Source organism: Mesoplodon bidens (genome assembly GCF_964165515.1).
Source record: "Mesoplodon bidens genome assembly, chromosome: 18".
Lineage (NCBI taxonomy): Eukaryota > Metazoa > Chordata > Mammalia > Artiodactyla > Ziphiidae > Mesoplodon > Mesoplodon bidens.
This window is the reverse complement of record NC_138175.1, coordinates 827,145-853,883: the sequence shown is the minus strand read 5'-3', so window position 1 is coordinate 853,883 and position 26,739 is coordinate 827,145. Positions and strand designations below refer to the sequence as shown.

Sequence of the window (26,739 nt, the reverse complement as noted above, 5' to 3'; positions counted from 1 at the left end):
CTTCTCCACCCCCTCCTCTGGCCCAGCTCCGCGCCCCCTCCCACCTGCCTCACCCCCTCCACGGGCCTCCCCCCTCCCCTCCCTCCCCTCCCCCTCCTCCTCCTCCTCCTCCCCTCCTCCTCCCCTCCTCCTCCCCTTCCCTCCCCCTCCTCCTCCTCTCCCAGGCCTCACCTGCGGCCGCTCGCGCTGGGCGGGGCCCGACGATGACAAAGCAGCGGCTGGCGGCGTGGGATCCGCCCCCCGCGCTTCTCGGGCGCGTCGGCCCTGGCGCGGCTGTTATGGAAACGGGCTGGGCGCGCAGGCGGCGATGATGGGGCGGCCATGGCCCGGGCCGGCAGCTCCAGCGGCAACGCGGCCGCGGGCGAGCGGGCCGGGGGCGCTGGGCGGCCAGAACCGTGGGAGCTGTCCCTGGAGGAGGTGCTGAAGGCGTACGAGCAGCCCATCAACGAGGAGCAGGCGTGGGCCGTGTGCTTCCAGTGCTGCCGCGGGCTGCGGGGCGCGCCGGGCGGCCGGCGGCGCATACGGGACACAGCGGACATCCTCCTGCGCAGGGACGGCTCGGTTAGCGCGCAGCGGGAGCCCGGCGCGGCTGGTGAGGCCGGTGGCGGGGGTGCGGGGGTGCGGCGGGGCGGGGGGCGGTGTCCGCCCGGGGGGAGGGGCTGAGACCCTCCCTCCCTCTGCTGGACCAGGACCCGGACCCGGACCCGGCGCCCCGCTTCCGGCGCCTTCCCTCTCTGGACCCGCCGACCTCTCCTATTTCCGCGCCCGCCCTCTGCCGCACTGGGGGCCCCTCCTCCGCCTTCTCTCTCTACGAGACTGGAAGGCCCTCCTCCCTCCTCTCCCCTTTCTGGATTGGGATCCCCCAGCAACTCCTCTGGGACGCGGACCTCCGCCCCTTGCCCCTGCTTTTCCTCTCTCCCTCTGCTAGACATGAAAGTCACTCCCGACCTGGGACCCTCACCACCCCCCTTTCCTGGATTCCCCCCCACCTGAAACCCATCTTAACATCAGGGCCAGCTGCTGGCTGGAGAGGAGGGAGGGGGCTTTGGCTCCTTGCCTGAGGCCCTTCAGCAGGGAGACTGGCCTCTGCCCCTCCTACCGCGGTTCTCCCCACCTGGGCTGCTTCCTTTTTCCTCTGGGGGTCTGCAGCCCTCACACCTTCCCACCCAGTGACTGGTGGTGTGGATCCTTGTTGGACTGGTAGGTTCAGGACAGGCGCTTAGGCACGAAAGGAAACACATGGTTTCCTCGGGCTCGTTTTCCGTGGGTATGAGGATTTAACAGAGAATGTGTAAAATTTGGGGAACAACTTGCTTAGTGTTCTGCTCTGAACCATGAACGGGAACCAACAATGAAGCCCTTGAAAGATACTTGGAGTCTATGGTGAATGATGAGTTTAAGTGATTTGTAGCCTCTTTAAGAAAGAAGTTTTCTTCCTGGAGAAGCAGAGTGCTGGGACGGAGCATATGATGATGTTACCCCCAAAAGTGATACCCTTGGAGGAGCACACAGGCCAGCTGTGTGTGCTGGAGGGGGTGGGTTTGGGCAAACTCATGGAGGTCTGGGAAGGACCAGGGCAAAGCTAGCCAGAGGCGACGGCTCCTTTGGTAACGGGGAGGGGTCCGCTGAACCTCTCCCACCCCCTAGGACCGTCACTATTTCTCCACAAGCTCCTTCTCATCTCTGAACCCTGCTCCCACCTCCCTTAACAGCTGTGTGACACTTGAGAGTTGCTCTGTTTTGCACAAAAACACTTACTTGACAGGAGAAAATAATAAGAGCTGGACTCAAACAGTACTGTTCCCATTTTACAGTCGGGTAAACTGAGGCTCGGGCTTACCCATAGTCACACAGGAAGCGGCAGGATTTGGATTCAGCCCTGATTCTCTCAATGCCTGTGTCCACCGTCTTCAAAGGCTGGGCTGAGAGCACGATCCAGGGTGGCCTCTCCGCATCGGTGGGGCCCTGGAGTCTGCATATTCACCAAGAGCTTTTCTCTTAAAGCTGTATGTCCTCCTTAAAAGACCTTCCCTGTGCCCCTCCTCATCCCTGAAGACAAACAGTGTAACCCAGGGGGTGGCTTCTGGTACTGCAGAGCAGTACAGGACTAACGGGCCTGCCTGGTCTGACCCTCTGATTTTAAAGACGGGGAAGCTGAGGCACAGAGTGGTAAGTGGTTTGCCACCAGTCAGATGCAGAGCGGAGGGGTCCCTGCATCTCTGACTGTGGGGTCAGTACTCTCCACAGCGGACCACCAGGGCCATCCTCGGGGGCAGCGGTCATCTGGTTTTGTCCACCTCTCCAGCCCCGGGGATGTGTCAGCCCCTTCTTCCTGGTCCCTGCAGGCCCAGCGGCACTTGTGCTGCCTTCATACTCACAGGTCGACTGGAAATCCAAGGCTGCGCTTCAAAGCTCACGTGTGGCCACTCTCCACTGACCTGTATGGGGACGTCCCAGCCCACGACACACAGGAGCCCACTTTCATTTTCCCTTAGACATGATCTTTGGTTTCTGTCCATAAACACGTCTTGTAAAGGTGGATGAGGTTTGTGACTTGCTGCCTCTTTAAAGATTAAGAAAAATAGATTACCCTGAACTTTCTCCTCTGTCCCTGTTGAGCTTTTGTGAATCAGCTGAAACTTTAGACCAGCTGTCTCCCTAAGGTAGCTAGCCCAGAGTTTCTCTGGGACTTGAGTGATTACTGGATTCACTGAAAGATGCGTGTTTATCTCGTACTGTAATCGCAGTTGAGAAGGAGGTTCCCATCCTCCCTCAGGAAGTTCTGGTAAATGTAGGCATTAAGTCAACGTTTAAAATAACCTTAAAGAAATCAACAACTAGGGACTTCCCTGGCGGTCCAGAGGTTGAGACTCCGTGCTTCCACTGCAGGGGGAGCAGGTTTGACCCCTGGTCAGGGAGGTAAGATCCCACATGCTGCGAGGCCAAAAAGAAGAAAAAAGAAATCAACAACCAAACTAAACCTGACTTGCGGCGGGGGGCAGGGGGTGTGGAGGAGTACTGTTACTTTAGCATACTGCGGGGGGGGCAGGGGGTGTGGAGGAGTACTATTACTTTAGCGTGCGAGTGGGACTACTTCCCACTTCCAGCTAAGCAGGGGAAGCTTACTCGAGTAAACTTCCTAGTCGGGAAGTCTGAAGACTTCTTCATAACTGCTTGGAAGCCCCCTTTTTCAAGTGGGAAAATAGAAAAACATGTTAACAGTGAAGTTATCTTTAAGGGGCCATTATTAAAACCTCCTGATGGGGAAGGGTGTTTTGTTTTGTTTTTAAATTGAGGCAAGAAAGTCCATCAGGCATCTCTGCAGTGCGTGTGCTGACCGTTCTCTGAGGCAAAGCCCATTCATGCAGCGTGGCCACTGGTCAGTGGTCCTGGGACGCTTTCAGTGGCATTTGTCCGCCTGATGCCTCCGGGGCAGGCCCGCCAGGACACTGCCTGCTCCAAAGCAGCGCTCGGCTGTCACCTTGCCTGAGACCTCCCATCCTCCCAGCCGACATCTGCAGGGAAACATAACGTTCTTTTCTCCAGGCACCAGGCTCTCCACCATGAAAACCCCCTTGGGCAGGTGGAGGGTAGGTGCAGGGTGTTGATGGGGCTCCTTTCACTTCCGACCTTCTCCATTCTGCTTACACTAATTTACACACTGCCCTGCTTTTCTGGGTTTTTTTCTTGTCAGTTTTGATGCTGGAATTTTTCACAGGCCCCTCTCTTCACGCTTGGGTGCTCATGTGACCTGTCCGCCAGGCCACACCTGCCCCTGCACCCCTCCTCCCACTCTGTCCTTTTCTGCCTGTAGTTCTGAGGCCACTGGCCCTTCCAGGCCCACCCTCCCCACCAAGCACCGGGCCCTGTCTCCAGGGTCAAGCTTCCCCCTTGCAGCCCACCGCTGCCTAGAGGCAAGGCCTTCCCAGTTCACCTCGTTTGCAGCCCTGAGTTCCAAACACAGAGACCATTTAGTTTGTCCTGCGTTGGACCTTGGCATCCCTGTGTCATGAGCTTCACGGGGCCCAGTTCTCTATCTACCTCTTTACCTCCAGCCCAGTAGGTGGAGAAATAGCAGTGCTGGGGCCCCCACTCCTCCTGCATAAACTGGGCTGAGAGTGGCACATGCCCAGGCAGTGGGGAGGACTCATGAGGGGACATCAGTATGGAGCCCACATCACCTTGGGCCCAGGGACCTGTGCACACAGACACAGAGACACACGTGCTGCTGTTGCTGCCCCTGCTGCTGCTGTTTCTCACTGTGTGTGTACGTGGGGCCGTCTGTGCTCACTGGAGATGCCCCTTCCCACGTCTCCTGGCCCGGCACGTCCCTTCCCAGGAGCTGAAGTGGGACCCCTGGTGTTCCAGGCAAGCCTGCGTGTGCTGTGGGCTCTGGGCCCTCAAGGTGGACTTGCTGGGCCTCATTGGGAGATCGCCTCCTGAGTGACCAGGGACTGTCTCTGTAGCTTGCCTATATCTTTTTTAAAAATTGTATTTATTTTTGGCTGCGTTGGGTCTTCGTTGCTGCGCGCGGGCTTTCTCCGGTTGCGGCGAGCGGGGGCTATTCTTCGTTGCGGTGCGCGGACTTCTCACTGCGGTGGCTTCTCTTGTTGCGGAGCATGGGCTGTAGGCATGCAGGCTTCAGTAGTTGTGGCACATGGGCTCAGCAGTTGTGGCTCGTGGGCTCTAGAGCGCAGGCTCAGTAGTTGTGGCGCACAGGCTTAGCTGCTCCGCAGCATGTGGGATCTTCCCGGACCAGGGCTCAAACCCATGTCCCCTGCATTGGCAGACGGGTTCTTAACCACGGCACCACCAGGGAAGTCCCACCTGTGTCTTTTTAAATGGCTCTCCACACAGATGGACATACAGGTGAGGGCTGAGTGTCCAGCAGTGAGAGGAGAGTAGGGGCTGGCTGGGAAGATGAAATCCTGCTTCCGAGGAGAGCATACTTCCCTGAATCTCCTCCTGGCAGCCAGAGTATTTCTGGTTGAAACATTTTCTTTGAACCAGGTCCTTCCCGTATGGCTTTTGTGTCCTGCTTCTTGACCCCCCACCAAAGCTACCATGCACCCTTGCTGTCACGCAGGGGTCCTCCCGGGCCCTTTGCTCCTGTGAGGTCACACAGTCAAGATATGGTCTGGGGATGCAGCGGCTCCACCTTGCCATCCTGGGAGACGGAGAGTGAGGGAAGCACTGCTGTGAGCCCATCCTACAAACGAGAAAACCGAGGTTCAGGAAGCAAAGCAGCCATGCAGTCACCCTCCGGGAGAGGTGGGGACAGCGCTGGCAAGGAGACTCAGCCTTAGCTCGCGCCCACCCCTGCCTGACCTTGGGAAGTTACGTAGGCCTCTGGGTGCCTCAGTTTCATTTTCTGTGCAGTGGGGGTTTGTTAGCAACTGCCCCAGAGGCCATGTGGTTGTTTGGGGAGCCTTGGGACATACCTGGCCCCGGAGGCACTGGCTTGTGGGCTGTGATCCTGGTCTCCTGTGCACCTCCCCAGACACAGCTGGGGAAGCAGCTCCCGCAGGTTCACGTGACGGGCCCAGAGCAGGACTGCGGGAGTCAGGGGCCTGGGCGCTGCTCCACTGCACAGTTCTTGATGGGAAACATCCTCCGCTGCAGAGAGCACCAAGCACCCCCTTCAGAAAATGGGGGCGAGGGCTGAAGGCACTGCATGGGGCAGGTGGGCGCGTGCGCGCCGGAAGGGTGTGACTGTGTGAGCTGGTGTGCTTGTAGATAGCATTGAGATTTAGTCTCACCTCTGAGCAAGGATTGCCTCACAGGAAGGCAGTCCCTCGACAAGCTGTGTTCCCTGCTGGGACACCTGTGAGATGCCTGTGCCTGGGGTCACACGATAAATGACCCCACGGTAAGCTCTGCCCACCCGGCCCTTTGCCAGTTCTGCCCCGTGCTTCTAGAAGAGGCTTCAGGTCTTTGGGGTCCCTGGGGGACCCGTGTGCCCTGGAGACTTGGCTCATGGGGATGCAGCCCAGCCTCTCTGCCACTGTAGGGCCCCACTCCTGCTACCCAGGTCTTCACGCAGAAGGGGTCCTTGGTCCCCGGGACAGCATCAACGGTTCAGTGCCAGGGCCACGCTGTGGGGACCGAGGTATTTGCGTGGCTCCCACAAAGGGAGCACTGGGCACTGGTTGCTCTGGTCCCAGGACGTGGCCGTCTAAGCAGATACGCCAGTGAGTGTCAGATGCTAGGGTTTCGCTGTGATCCTGTTAGACTCCTGGGAGGGAGTTTGGCCTCCGGGTGCGGCCCACTCAAGGAGGAGGTGGCCTGGAGTTGGCACCCCTGTAACTGGGCAGATGAGCCTGTGCTGAGCCCAGGGCGCCTGAGCACAGGTTGCCCACCACTGTTTCAGCTCCGCCTGGAAGCCCCAGCTCCACCATTTGTTAGCTGTGTGGTCTTGGTAAATCTCTGTATCTCTCTGAGCTTCAGTTTCCTCCTCTGTAAAGAGGGAGCCATGGCGCCAGCCTCCATGAGGAGTCTGTGCCAGCTGAAGCCACGGTAAGTCATTTGCTAGCTCTGCAGCAAAGCGCCGGGCACGGAACCACCGTGGGGCCCGCCAGTCCTTGCGACTTAAAATACAACTGGGTTGGTGAACACTCACCTTCCAGACCGTGCTGGGTTGTGATGGGCGCTGAGGGCTGGCTGCCCCCTGCCCCCTTGAAATCAGGGAAACTCGGGGCCTGGCACCTCCGGGAAGCACCTTTGTCAAGTGTGATCCCTTGCACCTTCCATGGCCCCCATTCACAGCTACAGGCTTTTACTGACCATCGAACACCTGTATACGCCCAGCTGCTCACTGGGAGTTAATGCTCACTGTTGCATTAACTCCACTGATGCTGGGGGTGCAGTGTCTTCCATTATTTAATGGATCAGCGCGACACAAACGCCCTTTATCTTTGGCAATCTTCCTGTCTCTTGATGGCATTTTGAAAATATTTGCAGAGTTAGCAGGTTCACTTAGCAGAGAATTTCACGGTTTGTGTGGTTTTTGTTTTTGTTTTTTTTTTGGCGGTACGCGGGCCTCTCGCTGTTGTGGCCTCTCCCGTTGCGGAGCACAGGCTCCGGACGCGCAGGCTCAGCGGCCATGGCTCACGGGCCCAGCCGCTCCGCGGCACGTGGGATCCTCCCAGACCGGGGCACGAACCCGTGTCCCCTGCCTCGGCAGGCGGACTCTCAACCACTGCGCCACCAGGGAAGCCCAACGATTTGTGTTTTTTTTCCACCTCAATTTAAGGCAGCTAAACTTCATACCCTAACACAGTCCTGCGTGCCTTATTCAAGGAAGGTGGTGGAAGGAGGTGGGTTTTCTGAGTCTCGTCCAGCCTGGCCTCTTGGGAGGCCCGGGGGTGGCTCAGGGAGTGACTGGAGCATAGATTCTGGGGTCCCCCAGCCTGGCCACAGCTGGCACCACCACTTACTAGCTGTGACACCTTGGGGCAAACGAGCTCACTCCCTTGGGCCTCTGTTTCCTCATCTGTGAAATGGGTACGAGAACCATCTACCTCCTGGGCTGTACACCAGTTACACGACTGAGTACTTGTAAACATGCCAGCTCAGTGCCATGTTTAATAATAAACATAATAAAATACCTAGAGCCCAATTCAACACCGGGGACTCTGAGTCTCTGGCAGAGACAGTGTGGGGAGAAATCCCCAAATCCAGAGGTGGTGGCCAGACGCCAGCTGACCCAGCGCAGCTGTCGGGAACTCTGGAGCAAGACCTGCCCTTTCCACTGTGTCTGGGTTTCTCATCTAGCTCTGATTTGGGGGTGTGCGGCTTCCGACCATGAGGGCTTTCCCTGGGCCTGGCTGACCCGAGCTGGCCCCTGGCTACTTCCTCTTTCCCCTTTCACTCGTGACCCCAACCTTGCTTCCCGAGGGGCCGGGATGGACTCCGTGGCCCTGTTGGCTGCTCTGCTCTGAGTGGTCGCTGTGCAGGGCGAGCAGGGGCTGTCTTTGCCAGCCGACCCTCCGCCCCTGGGGCAGGGCTGCACGGCTCGCCTGGTGTCCAGCCCGGAGCTGGGCCTTGTTGGTGTCCATCCAGTGACTGATGACTCAGCTTTCTGGTTTCTGATGGAGACCTTGGGTGATGCACTGTGTGCTCCTGGTGGGGGGACAGTGGGGGGCGGGCGCCGGCCCCGTGTGTCGGGTCCCGGGGCCGCTGAAGCTGGTCCTGACTGCCTCTTCTCTCCCCTTGCAGAGTCCACGGCGATGGTGTCACCGGCCAGCACAGAAGCCCAGGTACTTTAAAAGCAAACTTTACACGTTAAAAGTTAGGTGTCTTGTATAACGCACATAAAATTATACAGTTGTTCCCGTGAGGCAGGATGCAGATAAATGCTCAGTGGCTTAGCGGAAGGGCCTGATGGGGAGATTGGGGCCAGAGGGCAGGCGGTGGTGGGGGAGCCCGCCAGGGTGGTGTGGACTCGGTGGGCCCCAAATTCAGGGGAAGTGATGCACCTCCCTCCCTCTCCCCTGCGACCCCCGGGCTCCTGGATGGGCCTCCCACTGACCCGAGGGAGGAGGGGGCAAAGGTGATGTGGTCTCCGGGGCTCCGTGGTCACAGAGTGTTGGACAGGAATCGGGTCTGGGGGACAAACAGGAAAAGCAGCCCACAACCAGTGTCCTGGAGCCCCCATCCAACCCAGAACGCAAACCTCACCTGGCAGGACCTCTTCCTGTGTCTCCCGTCCCATCCGCCCACCCCCAGGTAATTGAATTTGATGTTTATCATTCTCCTGCCTTACAAAAAACAGTTCTGTGCAAATACGTATTTATATATTAAACACAGTGTTAGAGCAAGGGTGTGGGCACAGGCCAAACAAACGAGGCTGTATGGTTTGCTGTGTAGAATTTAGAAACAATAATAAAACCATCCCCACATTTTTGGACTTTTTCTCATTGCCACAGGCTGACAATTCTTAATAATGTCAGTGATAAGATGCCCCCTCTGGCTGGGGTGGATGCCCTGCTGTTTACACAACATGGATTTCCCGTAGGATTGCTGTGCACTCTGTGCTGTACAGTTTTCTGGAATTTGAGGGGGAGAAACCCAGCCACGTGTTTTCAAGAACCGATTTCACTGCTCACCTGGCTCCTGCTGCCCGCAGGCCTTGAGTAGACTTGTGTTCATGACCTCCCGCTCCAAAGGAGGCCTCTTGTTATCAGTTTTGAAAATATTTACAAGGAACTTTGTATGTAGGGGTCCAGTCTGCACCCTTCTGCCTGGAGCTTCATAAATCAACCTGAGAGCCCCACCCGGGGAGGTGGGGCAGGGCAGTCCCCTGTGCTGTTTGCCTAGATTCTCACACTGGCCCTTCAGTTACTCGGGCCGGTCCCTGGGGCTGGTGCACTGGGCCTGCGGGTGCCTGGTTCCCATGCTGCCCGGGCAGGCGGGGTTCAGGGTTCTGAGACTCTTGGCCGGCTGCCCAGATTTTTCCTTACAGGGAAGCTGGTGGTCTTTGCCTTTGGGAAGCTTTTAAGGAGCAGCTATCAGATAAGAGACTGCAGTGGAGTTAACCCTTTCACTGATGTGATGCCCACATGGGCCTGGGACCAGGAGCACCGGGGGAGGCTGGGCAGGCAGCAGGCTGTGCTGCGCTGGAGCAGGGGAGCTTTGCCGCCTGCCCCACCCCATGGGGCACAGTGGCCTCCTTCGGAGAGACTGGGTCAGGGCCACCCCTGTGGTTGGCAGGGGCTGTGAGGTCCCCCCGGGGGGGGCGGGAGTGGAGTTCACTCCCCCCCACCATCTCCTTCCTGGCCCCCACCTCTGGGCCAAGAAAGGACCGCTGGAAATTTGTGTAAAGCGAGGCCCTCGCCCACCCAGTGGTCCTGAGGGGCGTCCAGGCGCTTTCTGGAGATCCCACTGCTGCAGGGACTCCACCAGCCATGGCCTGGCCCTTCGGTCACCTGTCAGACGTGACCGGCCTTCGGCCTTTGGGCCTCTGACTCATGGTTCTAGGGTGCGACTTGGAGCCAGGTCTGACCCTCGCCTCCTGAGGCAGAGATAAGACGTCTCCAGGCTGGGAGCGTTGTTGACTTTTGCTGGAACTTTACTCCCACTGGGGCTTGCTCTTCCCACGCATCCGGTCTCCCAAGCCAGGCTGACGCCCCTACGCCCCCTCCAGGCTCAGGGTGTCTTCTGAGGCGTCTCTGCAGGACAGGGAAGGCCTGTTCCCTGCACAGCACTGCCACTCGCACCTGTCCTTCAGTTCTGCTCCAGCCCACTCCCTCGGGGCCCGGGGCGGTGGCATCGCAGGAGAGAAGAGGGGAAGCCAGAAGGGCCCCGGAGGCCAGGTGGCCCGCGTGTGCCTGGTGAGGGCGCAGCTCCGTCCGTGGCACAAGGTCGGGGCACAGGCTGCAGGCCAACCCGACCCCCAGGCCAGCGCGGCCATTCTGTGCCATTCTGTGCCTCTGCCCCACCTGTGAAACCAGGGGTTACCTCAAGGCTTGTGGCAAAAGGTTCGGTGGCAAAGAGCTGCTGTCATGTTGTCGTGTGTGTATCGTTTGCATCGTTGTCCTCGAGGGAAACCACGAAAGCAGTTTCAAATACAAAAACAAAGTGCCATCCACACTGGATGCAGCTTCCTTATTCTTTTTCTTTTCTTTTTTTAAAGATTTATTTATTTATTTTTGGCTGCATTGGGTCTTCGTTGCTGCGTGCGGGCTTTCTCTAGTTGCGGCGAGCGGGGGCTACTCTTCATTGCGGTGCACGTGCTTCTCATTGCGGCGGCTTCTCGCTGTGGAGCACGGGCTCTAGGCGCACGGACTTCAGTAGTTGTGGCTCACGGGCTTAGTTGCTCCGTGGCATGTGGGATCTTCCCGGACCAGGGCTCGAACCCCTGTCCCCCTGCATTGGCAGGCGGACTCCTAACCACTGCGCCACCAGGGAAGTCCAGCTTCCTTATTCTTATTTCTTATGCTCAGCTGAGCTACTGGCTGGCATGGAACTGCTTTCCCCTTGGTTCTTCCACCTCCCTGTCAAGCAGACCCGCGTCCCAGGGCCGCTGTGTAAGCAGGGACTGTCGGGTGCACACGACACTGGGACAGATGACTGTCTTCCACAGAACCTGGATTCCTAGGTGCTAATGGCAGTCTGTGAAAACAGGGTTCCCCGCCAAGTAAAACTGAAAGCAGAGTGAAGAGGTCTCTTTACCGCAGGACTCATATTTCTAATGTGCTAATCCACTTTTTAAAAAACTTATTATGGGACTTCCCTGGTGGCACAGTGGTTAGGAATCCGCCTGCCAATGCAGGGGACACAGGTTCGTGCCCTGGTCTGGGAAGATCCCACATGCCGTGGAGCAGCTAAGCTCGTGCGTCACAACTACTGAGCCTGTGCTCTAGAACCCGTGAGCCACAACTACTGAGCCCACGTGCCACAACTACTGACGCCCGCGTGCCTAGAGCCCGTGCTCCGCAACAAGAGAAGCCGCCACAGTGAGAAGCCCGCACACCGTTACTAAGAGTAGCCCCCAGTCGCCGCAACTAGAGAAAGCCCGCGCGCAGCAACGAAGACCCAATGCAGCCAAAAATAAGTTAATTAATAAATTTTAAAAAAACTTATTATGGAGAAAGAATTTCAAGCATATACAAAGCCAGCAGAATAGCATGGTGGGCCCCACAGCTAAGGACACACCTGCCCCCCTGGTGACCCCGCCCTGCTCCCCATACTGAGGTACAATTATTTTTTAGGTTTTTCTTTTTCAGGTTAAATTTACATACATTGAAATTTACATGCAGCTTAAAATACTTAAGGGAGGGGATCTTGCTTTTTGTGAGTTCCAGTGTCAAACTTTGTCGAATAAGTTAGTCTTTCTCTTCTGATTTAAAATATACTGTTATAGCATATGAAAAGCTAATGTTTCATTAGGTTGCCTGTCTGTCTTGTTTTAAACAAAGTTGTTGGGGTAAGCTTTACATTTGGTGAGTTCTGACCATGTATACCATGTAAGCAACACCGTACTCAAGAATACAGACCTTTTCCAACGTCCCCAAAGTTCCTGTGCTGCTCCAACCTCCACCCCCCATGCCGGCTGGGAGCCATGGGCCTGCCCTTGGTGACTGTAGATTCGATTTGTCTTGCTTAGAGCTCCGTGTACGCGGAGCCCAGCAGCCTGGAGTTCTGGCTCTGGGATGTGCACGGGGGTCAGGGCTCCACACGGCTGCCCAGCTCACGACTTGTGTGGGTACACGTTTTTCCTCTCTCTTGGTTCAATTCCCCAGAGAGGAGCTGCAGTCCCGTGGCAAAAGCGTGTTGGATTACAAGAACTTGCCACACAGTTTTCCACAGTGGCTGTGCTGCTCGGGGAGCACCCTGTTCCCCGTTTGGGTGACCCTGGGTGCATCCCCAGGGAGGACAGCTGCTGTTCCATTTCACCATTAGAAGCCGCGCGGTGGTGACCTTCTCCTGCGGCGGCTGGGACCCAGGCCCGCCGCCGGCCCCCTCCCGGCACCCCTCCTGTGCGTGTGTGCCCTCCCTGTTTGTGACCGCGGGCCCCTGTCCCGCAGGTGGTTCAGTCGCTGGGCTTCGCCATCTACCGCGCGCTGGACTGGGGGCTGGCGGAGCACGTGGAGCGCGAGCTCAGCCCGCAGCTGGAGCGGCTCATCGACCTCATGGCCAACAGCGACTGCGACGACGATGGCGGTGGCGGGGCAGCCGACGAGGGCTACGGGGCCCCCGAGGAGGAGGAGGAGGCCGAGGGCGGCCCCCGCGCCGTGCGCACCTTCACACAGGCCATGCGCCTGTGCGCCGCGCGCCTGACCGAGCCCCGGGGCGCTCAGACCCACTACCAGGCCGTGTGCCGCGCGCTCTTCGTGGAGACGCTGGAGCTGCGCGCCTTCCTCGCCAGGGTCCGAGAGGCCAAGGAAGTGAGTGGAGACTGGGGGGGCGCCCAGGCCGTAGGGACCAAGGACATGGGGGCGTCTGGGAGGGGCTTAGGGCGGGGCAGACAGAGCATGTGGGGGCGGGTGGAGCAAGGGGTGGGGCCATGAAGGCGCCTCCACCCGCAGAGGCGGGGCCAGGTGGGCGGGGCCAGGCTGTCCCTCCCCGTCCCTGCCTCCTTTCCTGTGTCCCTTTGTCGGTCCACAGGGGGTTGCACCCTGGCCCATTATGGGCATGTGTCTCTCGTTTCCTCTGACCAGGAAGCGTTCCTGCACAGCTTCCCTGGCCCTGAGCTTGAGCAGGCTCTCAGGGTTGTTTTGATCGATGGGCCTGGGGCCCAGCGCAGGACAATTCAGATGCTGCTTGAGCCACCTGGCCCTCATCTGCAGCCCAATCCTAGCCCAGTGGGGGTGGCCCCTCTGCACAGCCTGTGCCTCCAAAGCCCCATCCGCCTTCTTCCCTCCCCACGCTTCCCCGGCATCTCAGAGATGTCCTTCCAGTGCTCTCACTGTGGATGGTCCTAATGCTTTTCTGTCACCTGACCTGTTGCTGAGGTCAATTCCTTACCCAGGCAATAAAAGCTCTTTGTTTTAGGAGCAAACAGCTCTAGACTTCAAGCAGTTGACCCAAGAGAAGTCTGGGAAATTGGAGGAGGTGGTGAGAGGGAGGCTGTTGGTTGGCATTTGGGGCAGAAACAGCCTACTCAGGGGGCAGGTAGAGATACTCCAGGAACGACAGGAGACCCACCTTCATGCCCTTTGCGGAGACCGCCAGGTCACACGCCGGTCTATTTTTAGAATCACACAGCTTGTGCTTCTCAGAGACTTGGCAGAGTTTTCTAGAGCGTCCCAAAGCAGTTTGGCAAGTGGTTTGGGGTGAAAGCCAGGGTAACCGGTTCTGTGTGATTTGGGGGATGGGGAGGCCGAGGCTGGGCGCTAAAGGCAGCTGCTCCTCCAGGGAGGAAGATTGGTGAGAGCAGAGACCCAGCTGCTGCCAAGATCCAGGGCAATGAACCTAGCAGCTTCTTCCCAAATTCTCAGCATAGAACAGCTACCTAACATTCCCCAACATCCTTCTTGGGCCCTCACCATGATGGCAGAATTTTTCCCAGTTCGTGAAATACATCCCTATGACTGTTGGCCTTGACCAGCTGAGTAACTCACCCTCTCGGCTGTCCACCCACCCATCCAACTACCCATTTATTGATTCATTTATTCATTCAACCAATGTTTAAGACCTAGCATGTGTCACACGGTGCTGGGAGCCAGAAACACTAAGATAAAAAAATAAAAGCGAAAACAGAAAACGTAGTTCTGGCCTCATGGAGCCAGCCATTCAGACAGCAATCAAAGCAGCAGATAAACGTACAACTGCAGATGGGATCGTGTGCAGAGAAGCGGCCGAGGGTGTCCCATGAGGGTGGGTGTGCGTGGGGCCCGGGGGCCCTGTGAGCTGAGGTCTCAAGCCCTCAGTGAGGGGGATCAGTGAGGGAAGGGGCCAGATTCTCCTGCAGCAAGGAGGTACCGTGTGGGTGCTCTGTGGAGGTTGTGCTTTCTCCCCTGCCCTTGCCTGGGAGATGCGGCCACAGATAGCCAGTGGGGCGCAAGTGTTCCCGTGGGGCTCCAAGGCTGATGACTTGGTTCCCGCAGATGTCTTTCTGAGCCCCAAAGCCTTGTCCAAAATGCCCACTTGTCCGTTTTTTAGCTGGTGGACTAGTAGCCCATGTGGTACACAAGCGTCCCCGGGGGGACAGACCAGCAGGGCCCACATCCCCACAGCTGCTGTTCTCCCATTTCTCCTGGACTTACAGATGCTGCAGAAGCTTCGGGAGGATGAGCCGCAGTCAGAGAAGCCCCTGATGGAGCTCGACAGCCTGGGGCGCACGGACTGGGTAAGACGTGGCCCCCGCTGGCCCGGGGCACAGCCCGGGAGCCCTGCCCGGGGCTAAGGGCCATTTTCATCTTCTCGGGGGCCCAGGCCCGACTCTGGGTCCAGCTCATGCGGGAGCTGCGCCACGGAGTGAAGCTGAAGAAGGTGCAGGAGCAGGAGTTCAACTCCCTGCCCACAGAGTTCCAGCTCACCCCCTTCGAGATGCTGATGCAGGACATCCGCGCCAGGAACTACAAGCTGCGCAAGGTCATGGTGCGCCCCTCAAGGTCATGGTGGGCCCCTCAAGGTCATGGTGGGCCTCTCTAGGTCATGGTGTGCCCCTCAAGGTCATGGTGGGCCTCTCTAGGTCATGGTGGGCCCCTCAAGGTCATGGTGGGCCCGTCAAGGTCATGGTGGGCCCGTCAAGGTCATGGTGGGCCTCTCTAGGTCATGGTGGTCCCCTCAAGGTCATGGTGCGCCTCTCTAAGTCATGGTAAGCCGTGTTGAAGGGGGTCCACGTTCAGTCCCCCTCTGCTCGCTGGAGCCGCTGCTTGGTGTGCTGGCCACTGAACTGGGGCAGATGTGGCCCGGAGTCACATGGCGCACGGTCCTTTCAGGGACACAGTGTGACAAGGGCAGGGACAAGGGGACCAGGGGCAGCAGCTGAGGCTGCAGGATTGTCCCATTTAACGCTCACATAGCCCCTGCTGTGTGCCAGCATCGCTGAGAATCTTAGACGTGCGAGTTAATTTCATTGTTAGGACAACCCTATGAGGTGGTGCCACTGACCCCCGTTTCCACATGAATAATCTGAGATGCAGGGAAAGCCTGTGGTCAGGCCTTGAAGGCCATGGCCGCACAGCCACTGCGAAGGAGGCTGGAGTGAGGCCCAGGCGCTGCCCATGGCTGCATGAGCCCCTGTCAAGGCCGCAGCCCTGGCAGATGGGCCCTTAGCCTTGCTGCCCTCACCCCACACACAGGTCAACGGGGACATCCCTCCCAGGGTGAAGAAGGATGCCCACGAACTTATCCTGGACTTCATCCGCTCCCGGCCTCCGCTGAAGCAGGTACCGGCTCCCTTGGGGCGTTTGGAAGGTTGGTTCTGGGGCAGTCACTGCCCCTGGAGCACGCAGGGCCCCCACGTCTGCCCCTGTGATGCCGTGGGCTCCGGATTCCTCATGCAGGGTTCCTCCCCAGCTTGGGAGTCGGCCCCCACCTGGTGCTGCCACACCCCCTGCAGGTCTCAGAGAGAAGGCTTCGCCCCTTACCCCAGAAACAGAGAACGCTGCACGAGAAGATCCTGGAAGAGATCAAGCAGGAGCGCAGGCTGCGCCCCGTGGAGGGCAGGCCCTGGGACGGGCGGGGTGAGCGGGGTGAGCACGGGACGCCCCCTCCCCTGCCCCTTGCCTCCCCTCCGCCCCCCAACCCGTCCTGTCCTGCCTCACCTGCTGCCTGCCCCAGGGTTCGGCTCTCTGCCCTGCATCCTCAACGCCTGCTCTGGGGACGTCAAGTCCACTTCCTGCATCAACCTGTCCATCATGGATTCCGGGAGCACTGCCCAGCGCCCACGGCCCCGGGTCCTGCTCAAGGCGCCCACATTGGCTGAGATGGAGGAGATGAACATATCTGAGGTCAGAGCCCACGGGTTCCTGAAGAAAGACTGAGGAGGAGGGGGGAGGGGGAGGGGGCAAGGACACAGCCAGCGTCCGTCCGGCGTCCAGCTCTGTGGGGCGCGCCCTGCTTTGAAGCTGGTGTCCTGCTGTGGGGCTGGGTCTGCCCTGGGGGCAAGCATGGCCGGGCTCAGGACCCTTTCCCATCTTGGTGGCCCAGAAGGGTCACTGGGACGGTGGCCTCGAGCCACTGTGGCCTCTGCACAAAAAGGTCTAAAGCAGAGCGCTCCGTCTTCCTGGGGCTGGGAAGCTGGGCAGCCCCCCTCGGAGGTGAAAAGCCAGCATGTCCCAGCGGGGCTCTGCAGCCTGGCTGCTGCCCTCTGAGCCCGGAGACCAGGCTGGTGGCCATGTCCACGGGCCCCACCTGCCCCAGACCTGCCCTCCCAGGACTTTCCAGGGGCCGCAGACCAGGGTGTGGTTTTCAAGGCACCCACCTCCCCCTGGCCTGGGCAGTGTGTAGCGGAGGCCCCTGTGCCCGACACCTCGGCCCAAGGACCGGCAGGAGGCACTGGCGTGCAGAGAGGTCAGGGAGGTGATGGCTGGCGTGTTCACAGGAGGAAGAGTCGCCGTGTGGGGAGGTGACACTGAGGCGAGACCGCTCTTTCTCGGAGCACGACCTGGCCCAGCTCCGGAGCGAGGTGACCTCTGGCCTACAGCCCCCTGGAGGCCTGGAGCGGGCTCGGCCACGTACGGGCAGCGTGCAGTGCTGGACGCCCAGTGCCCAGGAGCCGGGTGGGTGCTGCCCTCCCTTCCCTGGGCACCCTCCTGCGGGCGCCCTTTGCCCCTGCCCGGTCCCAGCGGCTTCAGAGGGTACAGGGAGCTCGCACCTGCAGGAAGGGTATTTATCACCCCAGGCAGCCATCCTCCACCTTTTAAAACTTTATTAAATTAGTAATACATATTCATTGTAAAACTTAAAAAAAAAGTTCCCATGATTCTATTACCTAGGGATAATTGCCATTGACATATTGGTGTATAGAAAGAAAGCTGGATGGATGGACGATTGACAGATCCTTCTAGTCTTTCTGTCAATGGAGACGTGCCCACAGAGTAGCACACACCACTCTGGAGCCTGACCAGTGCCCTGGGTTTTGTCACGAGCCCCGCCCTTTCCCCGTCGGTCAGCACGCAGGACGGTACGGTTCTGCTGGCCACGCAGCGTTAGTTGGTCCCCTCCGTGGTGAAGGCTGGGCCCCACCAAGTGCCCCGGGTCACAGGGTTGCCACCCCGCCCCGTGCCTCCCACCAGGCGTGGCCAGGCCCCCTTCTCTCCCCTCAAGGTTACCTTGAGCCCCCGTGTTGCTTTCTGGCCCCTCTCGGGATGGTCTCATTTAGTGGCTATGACTCCTGGTGTGAAGAGGTCCAGGCCAGGCGTTCCGTACCTCACTGTCCCCCCATGGTGGAGCTGGACCCTCTCTTCCCCCTCCGACCCTCTCTGCCCCTCTGGGTCTCCAGGCAAAGTGTGGTGAGGGGCGCTGACCAAGGCTGCCGCGGCCCCATCATGGGGCTCAGATGCAGGCCCCTGTGGCCTGCCGCACTGCACAGGCCCTCAATGTGGGTGACGTGTCCTCTTCTAGACCCCTCACCCCCAGGAAACCACCGCACCATCACCTCCTGCTGCCTGGAGGGTCATCTCCCCCTTCCCTGGGCACAGCTGTCCAACGCCAGGACACCTGCAGGTTGTCCTGACAGCCCCCGGCTCTTCTACCAGGTTCTGTCAGCGTCCAGTCCCGGCCTGACCCCAGCTCCCCGCCACGCAGTGACCTGGGCTCAGTCGAGGACGGGCCTGGGGCCTCCGAGGCCCCAGACACCAATCACCGGTGGCTGGTGAGTGTCGGAGGCGCTGTCGTCCAGGGTGGCTGTGATGGGCTGGTGTGCCGGCTGGGCTCAGGAGGGGTGAGGGCTCCCCTCAGTGGTGTGCAGGGTCCTGCCCGTCTGGGCAGGTTGGGCTTTGCTGCCGCCCCCTGGACCTTCTGGGCACTGCGGCCCCCCGGGCCGGAGAAGGGCCTTGCTAAGGGGACGACAGCCCAGTTCCATCTCTGGGGGGTCAGGACAGGTGAGACACCCAGCGCCCTGTGCCTGGAAGGCAGCGTGGTGACACCGGAGAGCACTTTCTCAGGTCTCGACTCTGTGCCGTTCCCTCTCTGCGCCTCAGTTTCATTGGCTGTGAATTTTGTCTGCCTTTTCATTGTGGAGAGCTAACAGTTGCTGATGTTTTGAGGTCCCCACTTGGACCTGAACCGTGGTGCATGATTTTATCAAATGGGATGAGAACACTGAAGTGCCTGGGGGGCCACAGGGCACCTTGCTGGCGTGGGGAGGAACGTCCAGAGTGTGGTTGTCCTAATCGCTTCCTTGAAGTTTTACCAAGAGCCTCCAGTGAGAACAGATGTTCAGAGGCTTTGAAACGTTAAGGTTGTGTTACTGTTAATACTCCCCAGCTGAAGGGCACGCTTTCACCTGTGAGTCCTGTATTAGGTATCTGTTGCCGTGTAAAAAGTCACCCCAAACTTAGCAGCTACAGCAACACGTTTATCATCTCACAGTTTCTGTGGGTCCCGAACCCAGAAGGCTCGGCCCGGTGGCCCTGGCTCCGACTCGAGTGAGGCTGCAGCTGGAGTGTCGGCAGGGCCCCCGTTGCACCTGGAGGCTCCACCCGCCTCCAAGGAGGCTCCTCCCCCGGCTGTGGGCAGGAGGCCTCAGCTCCTCCCGTGCGGCCTCGCCCCGGGGCTCCCCCCGGGGCGAGCGACCCGGGAGCCCGGAGGAAGCCGGCGTCTTTACGACCCAGTCTCGGAGGGGACACGCTGTCACCTCCACCTTATCCGTTCGGGACAAATGAGTCACCGAGTCTCACTCAGGGGGCCACGTCTTGACAAAAGGGATGTCAAGGATTTGGGGGACGTGTTTCAATAGCAGGTCCCATGAGTGTTTCTCTTCTGAGCGGCTTGGCTACCAAACCCGAGAACTTGAGTGGCCTCACCTCTGCCCTGAGGGTGTGCACTGCCCAATCTGCCGAGCACCCAGCTTGAGATCTCTTGGCAATGTGTGCAGTGAGTGTAACACCCGTAAGGTTTAGAGGGGAATTGTTCAAATATAAACAGCACCACCAGGCTACTAGAAACAGAAAGCAGAATCCAGAGGACCTGGACGCTTCCGGTCAGAGAAGAACACGGGGCCCCAGACTCACCCGATGCCGCACAGTAGCAGCTGACCAACAAGCCTAAATAGGACAATCCTGAAAGTCTGACCCATAAACACTGTCCAACTCCCACCAGCCTCTGGTGCCTCCCATGCCGCCTCGTCTTGGTAGCTAACGTTTCGATTCCAGGCGCCAGGCACTGCGTCCTCTCAGTGGAGCTGAAATGCCCCACTTGTAGAAGAGGAACTGACGCTTTCAGAGATGGAGTTCTGTGCTAAGAACACAGGACTGTTCCCCTGGGGGCTAGGACAGGGTGTACTCGCCATGGTGGCCCAAAGGGCTGGGCGGTTATGACGAGGTGGACAGGTGCAACCACCTGACTGGCAGACCCGGAGTCGCAGTGGATGGTTGGCGCTGGGAGGGAGGTGGCAGTGGGGGAGGCTTCCAGGAGGAGGGACAGTGGGCCTGGGGACTCTGGCTGGCTTTGACTGGCCTGGTGTTGGCAGGTGGGGAGCAAGGCTGGAGGCAGATGCTTCAGGTCTGGGAGCACTGCGAACGAAGGTGGGACGGGCTGAAGGGTTACATGTGCAGCGAGGCCGTCGACGGGCTGGGGGCTGGCCGGTGGGGTGGGCGGCGCCGGGTCAGAGAAGCCTTGCCTGTAGCCATGCACAGAGAAGTCCCAGGGAGCAGTAGGTCTCCCTGGCGTGGCCGAGCTGAGGAGCAGGGCGTTTTATGGGGCTGCTGGGCTTGGTGGACCAAGGCCAGGGAGGTGCCAGGGTCCTCAGGGAAGAGGGGAACTTATGGAGACGCCCTGAGAGCCTGAGACTGGCCCCTCGGGCCTCCTGCCACAGGAGTTCAGCCACCCCGTGGAGAGCCTGGCTCTGACGGTGGAGGAGGTGATGGACGTGCGCCGTGTGCTGGTGAAGGCCGAGATGGAGAAGTTCCTGCAGAATAAGGAGCTCTTCAGCAGTCTGAAGAGGGGGAAGGTGAGGGGCCCGGGGTTGGGGCAGGTGAGGGCAGGACTGGGCCTGGCGAGTTCTGGCCAACACTGGGCTCTAACCAGGCCTTTCCGTACAGATTTGCTGCTGCTGCCGGACCAAGTTCCCACTGTTCTCCTGGCCGCCCACCTGTCTCTTTTGCAAGAGGTGAGTGAGCCTTTTCAATGCACCTTGGCTGTGAATTAACATGAGAAGGAGGGGTAAGAAGCCTCTAGGCTTCTGTCCAGTAGAGCTTCCTGCGATTCTGAGGATGATCTATCAGGCACTGTGAGTCGTGCAAGGAAGGGATAGAATTTTTAATTTAATCGTAACAGCTGAGCAGCCCCCACTTTCAGCCAAGGTGGGGTAACAGGAAGCAGGACAGCCAAAAAGAAAGAAAGAAAAAAACCCCTCAAAGACATGAAACACTGGTTCTCAAGACATCAGGTATCAAGCAACCAACGGGAAGCAGACAGGGTGAGCTCTATCCTAGGACTGCCTCAGCTCTGGACTCGGAGCCTGTTCAGCTCCTGGAGTGGAGGAGCTAAAGCTGAGAACCAGGGGACCCGGGCAGCTAGAGTCCTCCCCTCTGGAGAGAGTCCTCCAGGAAGCAGGTCTCCAGAGACCTGCAGAAGGTCCCCCTTGAGTGTTCAGAGTTCTGCTCAGCACATACATGCAAGGAAATTACTGAGGGTTTGGAAGGAATCATCTTGAAGCACAGATTGGCAAACTCCAGCCCATGGGCCAAATCTGGCCCACTGCCTATTTCATAAATAAAGTTTTATTGGAACACAGCCACACCCATCTGTTTATTATTCATTTAGCCACACCTAAAATGTTGACTATCTGAGCTTTTACAGGAAAAGTTGACTGACCCTGTCCTAAGGGTTTAAAGGAACAGTACCAGGAATAGTGTCTGTTCCCACCAGCCATGGTGGAAAGTTGTGATTCATGGCCGCTGAGTGGAATACACAGGAAGGTCTTGCCTCACTAGCGGGAATAAGTGCCCCTAGACTGAGTACACTGCTCCAGAACTAACAAATCACAAAAGCAAGACCAGAAAGGACCAAACTATTCCCAAGTATCTTGACTGTTACCCAGAGCAAAGCTCAAGAATAGGAATAAAAAAATATCCAGCACCCAGCAAGATAAAACGCCTGACATCCAATCAAATATTATCAGGCATGTCAAGAAGCAGGAAAACATGACCCATGGTGAGAAAAATCAATCACATCACCCAGAACTGACACAGATTTTAGGATTAGCAGATAAGGACATTAAAAGGTTTTTTTGTTTTTTGTTTTTGTTTTTTTGTTTTTTGGCCACACCGCACAGCATGCGGGATCTGAGTTCCCCAACCAGAGATTGAACCCCACGCCCCCTGCAGTGGAAGTGTGGAGTCTTAACCGCTGGACCACCAGGGAAGTCCCGTGGACATTAAAAGTTTTGAACTGCATTTCATATGCTGCCAAAGTTAACGACATGGAAAAGGTAAAGAAGAGACCAATCGAACCTCTAGACGTGAAAACTGGAATGTTTGGGATGAAAATTACACTGGATGATTTATAGCAGATTAGACATTCAGAGGAATGTGCAGAAGAAAAGATTAGTTAAGTTGAAGACCGAGCAATAGAAACATTATCCAAAACAAACACACTGAGAGAAAAGAATAATTTAAAAATGAAAAAAGGTGTTGGCAAGCTGTGGGATAACGTTAAGAAGCCTAATATAGGTGTAATTAAAGTTCCCAAAGATGTGGGGGCAGGAAAAGTATTTGAAGAAATAACAGCTAAAAAGGTTTTCCAAATTTGATGAAAAATATAAACCTACAAGAAACTCAGTGAACCCCAAGCACAAGAAATATGAATAAAATCACGCCAAGACACATAATAATTAAATTGGTCAAAACCGGTGATAAAGAGAAATTCCTGAAGTCAGTCAGCAAATAAAGACATGTTATGTACAGAGAAAGAGAAAGATGACTGCAGATTTCTCATCAAAACATTGCAGGCTAGATGTCAGTGGAACAACATCTTTAAGGTACCGAAAGAAGAAAAAAAAAACGGTCAATCTAGAATTCTGTACCCAGCAAGAGGCAAAAGTAAAGACATTTCCAGAAATACAGAAGCCAAAAAAAAGTTGTTCACCAGCAGACCCACACTGGAACAAATGTTAAACGAGGTCTTCCACGTAGATGGAAAATGACACCAGATGGAGATCTGAATGTACACAAAGGAATAAGAGCACTAGGAACAGCAACTCCTAACATATAAGATTATCTTCTTATACCTCTTTAAAGGGTAAACCAATACCCAGCAACCAACAAGGTAAAATTCAATGCCCATCATCCAATCAAAGATTACCAGGCATGCAAAAAATTAATAAAAATGTATTTGGGGGGTTATCACATATCTGTAAGTAAAAAATATAACAATAGCATTAAGACCAGAGGTGGAGGACTGTAAGTATGCTGTTATAAGTTTTCATATGAGATGGTAAAATATTACTTGAAGGAAGACTGAGCCCCAAAGCAACCACTGGAATGGCTTTTATGTCAACAAAGAAGATAAAATGGAATCATAAAAAATACTCAATACAGCAAGCATAAACAGGAAAAGGGAACAAAGAAGAAATAGGACAAAAAGAGAACAAATCACAAGATGATAGACTTAAACCCAATTATATCAACAATTACATTAAACATAAATGGTGTAAACAATCCAATTAAAAGGCAGAGTTTCTCAGATGGAATAAAGAAAGCGAGACAATCTGCTGTCTACAAGACATGTAATTTATTTTTAATTTAATTTTACTTTTTGGCTACGCTGCACGGCTTGCAGGATCGTAGTTTGCCGACCAGGGATCAAACCCAAGCCCCCTGCAAACCTAAGCATGGAGTCCTAACCACTGGACAGCCATGGAATTCCCAAGACATGTACATTAAATAAAAGACACAAACTGGTTGGAGGGAGGTGGGTGGAGAAAGATACACCACACCAACAGTAGTCTAAAGAAAGCTTGAGTTGTTATATTAATATGATACAAAGTAGACTATGGAGTAAAGAGTATTATCAGAGTTAAAGGAGTTCATTTCATAATGATAAAAGGAGGAAATTATCCTGAACATTTTCCACACCTAGCAAGAGATTGAATATACATGGAATAAGACATTGACAGACTGCAAGGAAAAATAGCTAAATCCATGGTTATAGTTAGAGATATGAAACCCTAAGGGCATAGGAGATTTGAATGACACTATCACCAGCTTGATCTAAGTGACATTTAGAGGAACTAGACCGAACAGTGGGATGTATGTTCTTATCAAGTGCACACGGAACGTTCACCAAAATTGACTATTCTGGGTCAAAAAACAAGTCTCAAAAATGCAGAGGGATTCATATCATACAAAGTATGTTTCCTGACTACAGTAAAATGAAGTCAAACTAATACAGAGGTTTGTTGATGGCGAATTAATTCTAGAACATCCATGCAAGAGTGCATGGTCCCTTGTTTTAAAAAATGAATTTGGACAATTTGTACTGACGTGGAGAAGAGCCCTGGTGTATCTTTATAGGATAGTACGCATGATACCCCATTTCATTTTCTGTACTTTTATTTTAAATGTATGTTTTTGTTAATTTATGCTTAGATGTGGAGAATGGAAACTGCTGATAGCAGGGGTCATCTCTAGGATGGGCTTTACAGGAGAGGACTCGTGTCTAAATTAAAATTCTCGCTAGTGTCTGAATTTTTACAACAAGAAGGCGTTTACTTTTGAAATCTTGTATGGGAAATAAAAACTGTTAGCCACTGCTTAAAGCTGGGCACCTCACTTGAGGGCCCTCTGGCTCTGACAGTGTTGTGGAGAGAGGGCTCAGGTACCCTCCACTCCAGACCAGACGCTCCCCAGAAAGTGCGAGGAGGGGCAGAAGTATTTTGGGTGTAGAGATGAGTAAAAAGAAAAGCAAGATTTGGGAGTAAAATGAAAGTAAAGCACTGACGTGGCCAGGGGTCGAGCAGGAGGTGAGGACAGCCTGGCCCCGCCTGTGTGCTGGGCGGGTGCTGGACCCCTCACAGCTGGCACTGCTAACCCTCTTCTTTTCTCTCCAGAGCTGTCTGCAGTTCCTGCAGCATAAAGGTGAGGACCACCTGGGGTCAGAGCGAGGGCCCACATCTCAGGCGTCCTGCGGCCTGACTGGGCCTGTCCAGGGGTGGGTGGAGGCTCTGCTGTCTCCTGTCGGATGATCCCTGCTCACTGCTCACCTCCTTCAGCTCCTTCCTCCAGAGCGATCCAGTCCTACACTTCCCGAAACTGCAGTTTTTAAAGACCCTTGTAAATGGTCCCTTTTTTAAAAAATTAAATATTCTGTGTTAGTAGGCCAGTGCCAGGAGACCCGTCTCTTTCTCTAAAAGCCCTCCTTCTGACACCCCAAATTCCTTGAGTGTTTTTGGAAAGCCTCATTTTATAGCAGCTTGGGGTGTCTGCGTACACGCAGCTGTGCACAGAGGTAAAGGAGAACATTTCAAAGGGTGTCACCCCTTTACACCTCGTCCCAGAAACCATCTTCTGTTGGAGGGATTTTTACCGCCACTCTCTTCAAACCATTACTTTTTATGCTGCCACCTGGCCCTAGAGAGAGCACCTCATCAATGTTAAGTACTGATTACATACAGGCCGCAATGCTCCATCTTGTGTGTTGGCGGCTGTCCCGGGGGACCAGGGGGCCTAGAGTGTCTCTCTGTGTTGCAGATGAAGATGCCGTCTAAGAAGTTTGCACACATCCCCGTGTACACGCTGGGCTTCGAGAGTCCTCGGAGGGTGTCAACCGCCAAAGTCACGCCGGCACAGAGAAGAGACGCCTTCCAGTGCGTGCCTGCCCTTGGTGACGTCCCTGTGGTGGGCAGGCATCACAGTCACCTGCAAGCTGGGCGGGGGCCTGTGTGCTGGGGTGGGGTGGGGCTGAGAGGTCAGAGCCCAGGACCCAAATCCCTCCCAAGGGAGAGCTGCTGCGGGATGGACTTTGCTCTGCCTGACGTGGGCGCGGGGGGACGTGGAGACTCGGGGGCACCCCTGACGGCCCCGTCCTGCCCCAGACCCCTGCAGGGGCCCCACTGGCGGAGCGTGGAGGAGGAGTTCCCGCACATCTACAGCCACGGCTGCATCCTGAAGGACGTCTGCAGCGACTGCACCGGCTTCGTGGCGGACGTGGTGCGCTCCAGCCGCAGGAGCGTGGACGCCCTCAACACCACGCCCCGCCGCGCCCGCCAGACCCAGTCCCTCTACGTCCCGAACACCTGGACGCTCGACCTCAAGTGAGGGCCGTGGCCCCCTGGCTGCCTGGTCAGAGGCTTTTCGAGGTGCCCGGGTGGCCATGCTTCTGGGGAGGAGCCAGGCTAGTCCGGACCAGGCGGAGAAGCCCGCGTCCTGGGGCACGGCGGCCCCCGGCCCTCGTGATGTGCATGTACATATATACATATGCAGATACGTTTATATAATATATACACACAGCATATATATTTATATTCATGCTTCCTGGCCCCCGAGTTCATTTGGGGTCAGGCTCACTCCAGGACCCTCCCTGGGGGAGGCTGTTTCCTCTCAGGATTCCTTGAGTAGAGCGTGATGGGGGTGGAGCGGATGGGAACAGGTCTTCTCACTCAGACGCAGAGGGGGCACGTGGGCATACAGCAGAGGGGCTCTGGGGAAGAAGGTCCTGCCCGCACGTTTTCTTTTCCGGCAGCTTCCCCTCCCTGGGTGGACGTCCAGGCTGGGACAGGGGTCCTTGGTCCCCAGGGGGCCTGGAGCACCCCCCTCGCACCTGTGCTCTCCTAGCAGGGCCGTGGGCTGCGGAGGCACCTGGGAAACCTCTGAGTGGGCTAGGATTCCCGTTGGGCATCCCAGCCCTCCATGTGGAAGGTCTAAGGCCAGGCTCACTCCCGGCCCCCACCTGGCATCCGTACCCCGGCCATCCGCCACGCAGCCAGTGTCGCTGGCCTCACACACTCAGAGATGCGGGGATGGTGCTGGTCCAGGGGCCCTGGCGATGCTGGCGGTCCTTGTACGGGAAGGAGCTCTGTAAATTGTACACAAGGCCACTCCTGGCCGAATAAAGGTGGTCTCACAGTCGCCTGGCCGGGGTGTGCACTGAGAGCTCTCCAGTTGCAGGGGGGGGGGGTCCTGTGCT

General features: G+C 56.6%; 1 protein-coding gene across 5 annotated transcripts; it reads left to right on the top strand.

Annotated features, from left to right (window-relative positions):
- The first annotated feature begins 285 nt into the window (after positions 1 to 285).
- SPIRE2 (spire type actin nucleation factor 2) lies at positions 286 to 25,981 on the top strand. Of its 5 annotated transcripts, none has more exons than XM_081216618.1 (15): positions 286 to 592; positions 8,218 to 8,258; positions 12,528 to 12,887; positions 14,711 to 14,791; positions 14,878 to 15,042; positions 15,750 to 15,836; positions 16,010 to 16,112; positions 16,231 to 16,400; positions 16,994 to 17,171; positions 18,150 to 18,265; positions 20,429 to 20,563; positions 20,655 to 20,722; positions 24,665 to 24,692; positions 25,305 to 25,420; positions 25,649 to 25,981. In XM_081216618.1, exons 1-15 carry the CDS (start codon positions 322 to 324, stop codon positions 25,869 to 25,871), a joined length of 2,142 nt encoding a protein of 713 aa, XP_081072744.1. In that variant the 5' UTR covers positions 286 to 321; the 3' UTR covers positions 25,872 to 25,981. The 5 variants fall into 5 exon arrangements, with proteins under 5 accessions (XP_081072744.1, XP_081072743.1, XP_081072742.1 ...); XM_081216617.1 differs by having other exon boundaries at positions 16,010 to 16,133; XM_081216616.1 differs by having other exon boundaries at positions 16,010 to 16,142.
- The last annotated feature ends 758 nt before the right edge of the window (positions 25,982 to 26,739 follow it).

Bases quoted from the DNA above. Each gene is read 5' to 3' on its own strand.
- SPIRE2 (XM_081216616.1), top strand. From the start codon at position 322: ATGGCCCGGGCCGGCAGCTCCAGCGGCAACGCGGCCGCGGGCGAGCGG. The intron at 12,888-14,710 runs GTGAGTGGAGAC...CTGGACTTACAG, and splicing joins GGGTCCGAGAGGCCAAGGAA to ATGCTGCAGAAGCTTCGGGA. The intron at 18,266-20,428 runs GTGAGTGTCGGA...CTCCTGCCACAG, and splicing joins ACACCAATCACCGGTGGCTG to GAGTTCAGCCACCCCGTGGA.